Source organism: Urocampus carinirostris, chromosome 8, assembly GCF_059441175.1.
Source record: "Urocampus carinirostris isolate Australia breed hairy pipefish chromosome 8, RoL_Ucar_1.0, whole genome shotgun sequence".
NCBI lineage: Eukaryota > Metazoa > Chordata > Actinopteri > Syngnathiformes > Syngnathidae > Urocampus > Urocampus carinirostris.
The window spans coordinates 42,662,439-42,671,977 of NC_142356.1; the positions used below are offsets into that span (position 1 = coordinate 42,662,439).

The following is a 9,539-nucleotide window of genomic DNA, read 5'->3' on the forward strand; positions in this document are numbered from 1 at the left end:
TGAGACAATATTCCAACTTTATTGGTCATAACAGAACATTTTTGATGGATGTCAATTGGAGATTCTTGTGACCTTCCGCGAGGTGACATGTTGGTTCATCGCGGTCACTGTGGACATATGACAAATCTCAGAAACCCAAGGTCCATTTTGTATTTCATTGAAAGTGTTTTATATATATATATATTATATATTCATACTCCAACCTCAGGTGGGGATTCACATTTTGTCTGGATCCACAACTGTTCCCTTCTCAGACACGTATATGCCATCCAAGAACTTTCTGATATCCTTATTTTTGACTGTGGTGGCCTGTTGGATAAGCGCCGCTGCAAAAATAAGGCAGAACATTTAAACACAAAGCTGGATAATTTTAAATAAAGGTGGCCAACCCAGTCCACAAGAGCTGTAGATCCTGCATATATTTTTGTATTTTTTCTGCTCCAAAATGTGATTCCCATTGCCAGAATAAGTTATCCAGCTCCCAATTGATATAACCAATATAACCCTATATTCCTGACCATACGGCACTGTGTTTGAATGGCGCAGTCTCCGGAGTTAGTTATATTTAAACACATACTTGTTGCAAACCATCGACTTAATCTTCAATACTCTCGCGGCTGCTCGGTTTCCATGTTCTCTCCAAAGTGAAAATCAACGCACCATGGCGAACGAAAACACAAAGCATTCAATCGAAGGAAAGTGAGGTTTTGGATTTAATTAATATTTGATAGGACAACTCTGTTCAGCCTGCGGTAGAACATTAACTTTCAAATTGCTAGATACACTAAAGCGTTGGCATCAATGAGTACTTAGGCAAACAAAGAACGCACAGAAGTCAGAGGAGATCGCATACAAGTCGCATGTAGTTAGAATGAACAATCTCACATATCAAATTTCACCCAAAAATCGGAATTTAGCATTAAGCTTTGCAATGTGAACTTACCCTTATATAAACACCCACACCTCACCATTTTGTTGCCTTATGGTGTCTTCAGCAACATCTGCCGCTTTCCATCTCACACAAGGCACACCGTTCAATCGGGCACGCCACAAAATGTGAAGGAAATGTAATACTTCTGTGTGCCTTATGGTCGTGATAATACGGTAAGAACTTTGATCAGGAATTCGCAGCAGCACGGCAACGCAGTGGTTGGCGCGTGTGCCGCACAGTTCTGACGTCATAAGATCGAACCTTCCTGTGTTGAGTTTGCATGTTCTCCCTGTGATTGTGTGGGTTTCCTCCGGGCACTCATCCCACATTCCAAAACCATGCATTTCAGGTGAATTGAGTCCAAATTGTCCCTACGTGTGATTGAGCGAGTCGTCCGTCAATGTGCCCGGTGACTGGCTGGCAACCAGTTCAGTGTGTCTCCTGTCCACTGCCCAAGGATAGTTGGGATGGGCTTCAGCATCCCTGCGACACTACTGAGGATAAGCGGTGCAGATGGATAGATGCTTCTCTCCTCTGCTTTTTTACGCAGATATCGCACCTCGCTACCCTATCGTACAGTGCTTCTCAGAGTTATGCCTGAATAGTGACTGACAGGCACACTGAGTCCTTTCCACTACCTTGCTGCAAGTCATAGAGGGCAACAGGACAGTGACCGAGTAGCCAGATTGATACAACCACCCATACCGAAAACAAAGGATGACAGAGACAAAAGCATAAATGGCAAAAGCACAAATTAACATGGACACACAAAAAAAGCCCTCCCTTCAGAGCAATGAACTGTAACCAAAAATGTAACCATGTAACTGTTTCAAATCTGTTGAAAAATTTTGTATTTGTTTGGTATCTGGGAATGCCATATGTATTGGGCGGGATCAATACCAAAATTACTAGTAAGTCCCATCACTAGCTTCCACAAAGCTTGCTAACGAAATGATAATCTGCATCACTTGTGTTAGAAAAGAAAACCCCCCAAAACATGTAGGACATAAGACTCTGGAGCAATGCGTTGGCCACCCGCATTTTAAAATAATGTGTTCACAAAAAAAAATATGGTACCTGAATTTGAAACCAGCTCAATATCGTTTCCCTCCAACACCAACTCGTCTTTCTGGCCTGAGACCGTGCACACCACACCTAACCTCATGTTGACCCGTCGGATGTACTTCTCACCCAGGAAATTCCTGATCTCCACCATGGAGCCATTCTCTTGTATGGCGATGTTGATGGGGAAATGAGCATACACGGAACGCATTTTATAACGGAAGCCCTGGGATCAGACAAGAGGGTCAGTGTCATCAACAGGAGGTGAGTGATGGATTCATCTTACCAGAGTGACTCCCTTGATCATGTTCTGGACGTGACTGCAGATGGTGCGGACTGTTGCCAGCTCCTTTCGGTTTCCCCACCATTTTTCTACACGCAGCTGAAATACACAAGTAAAAAGTTAATTCAGCTTAATGCTGCAAACTCGTGTGCAAGTTAAGCTTATTACAAGCATCTGACTAACACTTGACATGTGCTGGTTTAAGCGGGGGAACATTTCATGCCGTGCATGATTTCAAATCATGACGTCTTCGTGTATTACCCACAGTAACCTTGGAAACGATGGTCCCAGTTCTTTTCAGGTCATTGACCAACTCCTGTCGATTAGTTCCAGGCTGATTCCTCACCTTTCTTGGAATCAACAAGACCGCACGGGGCGATATTTTGCATGGGGATCCACACTGATTGAGAGACTCATGTTCGGCTTCTTCCATTTTCTAAGTGGACTATTTCCAACCAGCTGCTTGGCAATGACTGTGTTGCCCTTTCCAGCCTTGTGGAGGTGTACAATTTTGTCTCAGGTGTCTTTGGACAGCTCTTTCGTTTTTACCATGTTACAAGTTAAAGTCCAGGGATGTGATTTGACCAAAGTGAAATCATCTGAAAATTAGGCGGGGGTCTGGGGGCCGCGGGGACCCAGCTAGGTCCAGGGCAGTGCCCTGGTGGGGGGACAAGTGGGGCGAAGCCCCCCGGAGCTCATGGGTTTTCCGTGTTTTTAAGTACTTTCAATGCACTCAGATGACAAAGAAATAGAGAAAACAACAGCATAAATTTTCAATGTATTTTGAACTATCCCATATAAAATTACAGTTTAAGTCAACTCAAAATCAGTCACATTAAAAAACATTGGACTGCCTTTGCTTTTAAAAACTATCACTGAGAATATCATCATATCTAACTCATGTGATTACTAAGTTAACACATAAATCATGTTGAGGAGTTCAAATTTCATGAACAAATAATTGTATCATAACCAAATGAAAAGTAACTCATATTAGAACATACCACAAATGTCTTTGTTATAGCAGAAGATGTTATCTATAAATGAAAGTACTGTAGTGGGTTGTACATAATTCACCCACGGAACCATTGTTTAGTTAGCGAGTTCCTAGGGGGACTCTTAATTCGGCCGGTTCTAGCCACTCTCGTGTTTGTTTTGTTATTGCCAGTTTAAATGTCATTAAAGCAGCTTTCGTTGGCACCTTTGTTTGACATTCCGCCTACGACTCCCGTCTCTGCTCGCTACATTGGATCACGTCGGGGTCACCAACATTTGTAGATAATTCCTTCTCTAACCAGTCCGATCGAAACTTGTTTTTTACGATCTTAGCAATTTCTTTAACTCGCGGAGCATCTTTGCGTTCGATCTCGGACATCTTTCTTTAAACACTCTGCAAAAACATGTGAGAAATGAACAATGGCATACTCCTACGGCTTTATAACAAGCTTGTTTATTGGTCAACACGGAGACTTCAACCAATCGCAAGTACGTTTCATTTCAGTTACGGAAACACTAAAATGGAACGCTGTCGAGACGAAATCGTTTTTTTTTTTTACCTATTAGAAAATCGGAAATTTTTAAATTTTATTTTTGGAGATAAAAAAAGCGGAATTCCGTGAATTAGTGGAAAAATCACATCCCTGTAAAGTCTTACGGATTGTATGGGGTGGACAGCTAACCACCTCAAACAGGCACATCTGATTCAGGATGATACATGGAGTGCAGGTAGACTTCTAATGGGCGGACTAACAGGTCTTTCAGGGTCAGAATTCAGGATGATACGCAGGTGTTCATTTGCAGCTTTATTACACAGATTATTAAAAAAAGTGTGCAATGTGATTTCTGGATTTTTCTTTTGAGTTTATCTCTCACAGTGGACAGCCACCTACGATGAAAATGTAAGACCCCTCCATGATTTCTGAGTGGGAGAAATAGCAAAATAGCAGGGTGTTCAAATACTTATTTTCTTCACTACGAACATTTTACACATTTTTCTATGGGTAGGCGTTTTGAAGTGTCCATTTGGAGAAGTTATTTTACTACACTAAAATGGTTTGCAGATTTGTATTTTTCTTTGGCCATTTTTAGCCATCGTGACGAAGTTGGAAATGTTTAAATTCTCTTTCCAGATGTCAATGATTGTACACACTTGCGCGTAATAATGGGGTGTAAAAATGAATCCAGCTATGCTTCTAATATAACCTGGAAAATGGCATAAAATTATGTTGGAAATTTCATTGGGTAACCAATGTGTCAATCATTCCTTTTGGTTACTACTGGCTGAACATATCACTTGTTTTATCAAACAAGCCCATAACAGGCTATATCGTGGGCTGTTGAAAGTTTTATGGCAGATATGTCTTTTTGTTAGCAACATGTGTTTGTAAGAATATTTAAACGGTAAGATTCAATGGATTGTCCTTGATTTAACAAAGCCCTTTTGGGGGACATTTTAAGAATATAGAGGCGGCCAGGGGACGTAATGTTGAGTAACCTTGGCTTTAGTTTTCGGGTATCTTGTTTCAGACTGACAATGGTGTTTCTGTGATGGGTATGTTTTGAAACGACTTGCATTATCTTGAAACCCGAGAGTTTAAGCTTTCCAATGATATGCGGCATGATGTATTTCAGCGACTGGTAACAACGTACTGACACATTCGTTTATTTTAAGTCCAGCGGCCCACCAGCGGGCCGTTGGAACATTAAGGGGTTAAAACAAGATTTGATGCAGCACTCCAAGATGATCATGTAATACTTAAAATTAATAAAAAGAATACAGGTAATATTTACAGAGTTCTAGTTGGACTCAGATTTACGTTGTATGTGCTCAAAAAATAATGCAATCGCATTAACAGCAACATTGTGCGAAAATATTTTTTTTCTTTTACATCGTCATGGTTGAAAGAGTGGTGTCAGAATGTTGTCATTGGGTGAAAGGGGACAATAATATTAAAATATTGGCATTTTGCTGATTTATTATGCACCATTTAAGATTTCCTGGATGCTTTCTCTGATGCTCATTTTTTCCCCATAAAGCTCATTTATCATTCACACACTGGTGATTGACTATCAGCAAATAAAAAATGTAATTTTTTTTTAAAAACTGAGTTCATCTTGCTCAAAGATACTTTGACAATTTCAGAAATTGACCTCAAACCAAAGTTGCAAGGTGACCACAGGTACTTAATAGGCACACAACATTAAAGTCAATTGTGTCGAGAATTACGAGGGCCACATGACTTAAAACACTGACTGATAAAAACTATTTAAAATGATTTCCTTCAACTATCTATTGCATTTAGTCCTTTAACGCTCGCCTAAGCTTGTGTAACAAGTGAGTCGGTTAATATTAGCACTATTTTCCTTTGTCAGTTGTAATTCAATTTTGGGGGCCATTGAGCAAGTCATGTGACCCTCAAAAGTTTCTCTAGGCCAGCTCCTTGACCCCAAAAAGCAAGTTGTGCAATGAACCGAGACGGTAAAATCTTAGCCACACGGAGATACCAGTAATTGTTATAGAAGATAAGATTTGACACATTTCTTTATGCAACCAATATCCTTTTGATTAATCAAAACTATTCAAGTTTGTCATGACCTTCCATACCTTCTTATTTTTCTTGCCCAGTAGACGAAGCTCCAGATTGATGTGGTTGAACTCCCTGCGGAGCTTGCCTCGGGGACCGGTGACAGTCACAGTCCGCCCCTTCAGCTTTACATCGACTACAACAACATGCAACGTTGACACGAGCCCAAAATGCACATGTGATTTTCTTACCGTTGTTGGGGATGTCGACCGCCTGGCTGCTGAGAATGGTCTTCATTCTGAAAGATGAATGAAAATTGAGGGTCGTCACATAAGACCATAGTTGCCGTCTTAGTTCTTGGACAAATGTTGTCTGACACCACCGAAAAGATGATAGGCACCTTGCATGGCCGAGTCCCTAACGGTGTGTGACTGAGTGGGAAGTACATTAAAGGACGCTATGTAAAATGCAGTGCATTTACACTCACTCTACATTCAAAAAATAACCTTAAATGTTGCTGCTGTAACACAGCATTTCTGTCCAACTCAGGAGTCCTAAAAATGACATGAGCAAGTTTCACTAGTGACATTATTGCACTTTATATCGAATGACTAGCATATATCAATCCCATTCAGAGTGGACCACAACAGCTAAACTAGCATTAGCACTACAGGAACGCAGAGCTTTGTCGCCCAACCTTAATTTGGTTTAATAATAAACAGCATGATTCATGGCTCAACTCTAACACTGTAATATCATTTATCTAAGTTGGATGATCGAAATATTAGCGCTGTCGGCCTAGAGCAGACAACCAAACACGTATTTGACATAGTCAATAACTCCCCACCCCAGGCGTGTCACAAAAACATAATAACTATTAATATGTGTACAGTAATGCTTGTAGCGCATGATTTATCACGTTAGGAAAAACCCTGACGTCAAATTACGGTGGATTAATTCAGATTGAGTTGGCTAACAGTTAGTTTCCCCTGAACTCACCTCGTTGATCGTAGAGGAAAAGAGAGAGGAACGACGTCACCACTCAGATGTAGCGTGCGTGTGTGGCGTCACTAGGCTGGAGCAATGGATCCCAGAGTGTTTGCTACTGGCAAACCGGACAGGAAATATATTATGCATTTTAGTTGTTCTTTATTGAATCATCATGTAACCGCGGAGTACGTGTCCCACCAAAGATCCACATTCACGCTGGACTGGATGATGAGGTTTTTATTATTACATTTTCTGCAAATGGATGAGTCACAACATTAGCTTTTTCTGCTGGGTCTGATCTCTTTGATCTCTTTGTAGTTTTCTGGTAAGACTGACAACAAAGCATATCAAAGAGTTTTCTTTTCACTTTACAGAAAATACATTTTAGAATATCACAATACATTTATAAATCTTTGCATTTTAACAAGATACTTTTAACAAGAGATCGTATAGTGGATTTTTAACGCTTACAATGAATTCAACATGTTTTTCTTTACTCTGAATTTTAACCAACATCATACTTTTTTAATGTATATGAGAAAAAAGGAATAAAAACAATAATGAGTATAAAAATGGGTACAATTTACCTGCAAATGGATGAGTCACAACATTAGCTTTTTCTGCTGGGTCTGATCTCTTTGATCTCTACAAGGGAAATTAATATTTAGTAAAACAGAAACAAAACCAAAATAAACCTAAACAGCTTGAAAATATCAATCACATTACTATGCATGGTGAGAGATTTGTCAGCTGGGGTTATAATGTTTAAAATTATCTTATTTTGTGGAGCACCAAAAGATATGTCTTACCTTTGTAGTTTTCTGGTAAGACTATCAACAAACCCCGCCTCCTGATCACATGTTAGAAGCCAAAACCAAACCCCACCCCATACCAGCAGATGGCACTGTTGGACTCAGCATTGCAGGACATTTACCAAAAACTATACACATATTTCAGCAGGAATTTCAATAAAATAAAAGTTATTATTACACCCGTTACAATCATTAAACTTTGATTAAAAAGTGAAATAATGACACACAGTTCTTAAATTTTATTTTTAAATCACCTTTTTAATAATTTCTGTTTGAATTGACAGTGCTGAAAGGATGAACTAGAAATGCTGTCTGTCTGTCTTTATTGATTATTATTCATTTAGCATTATTATTTAACTAAATGGAGATATCTTTTTGGTTTTGTTAAGTAGAAAAACTATTGCTTTAACAATAGCAAAGCATTAAGGGGCAGATAGAAGTTAAAGAACAGTGACCAAACGTCCTCTTTTGCCTGGACATGTCCACTTTTTACATTCCGTCTGGGGTGTCCGACTAATTTGCGTGTGTTGAAATTGACTGACGCTTTGCACGGAATACGACGGCACTGGGTTGCCTGTGACGTATTCCCTGGGAGACTGCCAAGTGGTTGGTTCTGCTGTGCTCAGAAACAGAGAAAACGAGAATGCCTAAGCGAAAGTGCATCTTCACAGATGAGAAAGAAATTCCCCACATACCATCCCGGTCAAAACAAATGGGAGGCAGAGTGTACTGTGTGCAAAGCAGGCACATATGTTTCGGTGTCTCACTAAGGTGCCGGAGACCTGACAGCTCACATGGACACAGAGAAACACAAAAAAGCTGTGCGTGGTGAGAATTCTTCTGCTAAACTGATGGACTTCCTTGTAAGACCCGGAAAAACAGAGGAGGTTGTAAACGCAGTGGAATGTGTTAGCATTTCACACTGTTAAACACCATAAAAGTTACAGGTCCATGGATTGCACAAATGCCTTGTTGATCACAGCATTTCCAGACTCAAACGCCGCTAAAAAGTTCAGTAGTGCTTGCACTAAGACCAAGGCCAATGTGAATGCCGTTATAGCACTCCACTCAATTGAAGTCGTTTATGAAGCCCTCAAAGATATCCTCTACTCTAGTGTTTCTACAGAGTAACCATGGGGCAGTGAAAATATTTCCTATTATAATCCAGTACTTTGACTGGAGGAAGGGTGGTGTGCAAACAAAATTAATTGAGTTTAAAGACACACCAAACGAGACAGCAGAAACCCTTGCACAATATCTCATTGAAATATTGGCAAAAAACGAATTGTCGGAAAAATGTATTGCATTTACTGGTGACAATTGCAAAATAAATTTTGGACAAATCCGGCGTGATGAAGGGTGAAAGAATGTGTTTGCATGCTTGAAGAGGATACTGCACAACAAGACTGATTGGTGTGGGTTGCCCAGCACAAATACTGAATAATTGTGTTTATCATGGGGGAGACACAATAGATGTTGACCTTGCAAAGGCCATGTTCAAAATCTACCAGCACTTCCATATTTACACCGTGCGCACTGAGAACGTGAAGGTGTACTATGAGTTTGTTGACATTAAATACAGAAGGATGCATTCTCACAGCAAGACAAGGTGGCTGTCATTTTTCCCAGGCATTAAGATGATGATACATATGTTTCCAGTTTTCAAGGCATTCTTTCTGTCTCAGAAAAAGCCACCCATAGTGATCAAGAAGTTTTTTGAAAATGACTTCAGTGACATCTACCTCTGGCACATGCTCTCACTTATGTCTGTGTTCCACACACACATTCAAGAAGTGGAAAAGGAGAACAACTCCATTACGAAGGTAAAACAAATTCCGAACAACATCCACACCATTCTTCTTGAACGCAAGTGAAGCAGCTTCTTGTCTCCTAAAGTTAAGGGACTACTTGCACAAAAGCGCAACGATAGACTTGGT

General features: G+C 40.1%; 1 protein-coding gene across 1 annotated transcript; it reads right to left on the bottom strand.

Annotated features, from left to right (window-relative positions):
- rpl9 (ribosomal protein L9) lies at positions 1-6,915 on the bottom strand. Its single transcript, XM_088342774.1, has 7 exons — positions 6,800-6,915; positions 6,052-6,098; positions 5,881-5,996; positions 2,280-2,375; positions 2,009-2,219; positions 204-326; positions 1-107 (listed from the first exon to the last, which is right to left on the bottom strand). The coding sequence occupies exons 2-6, from the start codon at positions 6,095-6,097 to the stop codon at positions 217-219; spliced, it is 579 nt and encodes a 192-aa protein (XP_088198900.1). The 5' UTR covers position 6,098; positions 6,800-6,915; the 3' UTR covers positions 1-107; positions 204-216.
- Positions 6,916-9,539: the final 2,624 nt, after the last annotated feature.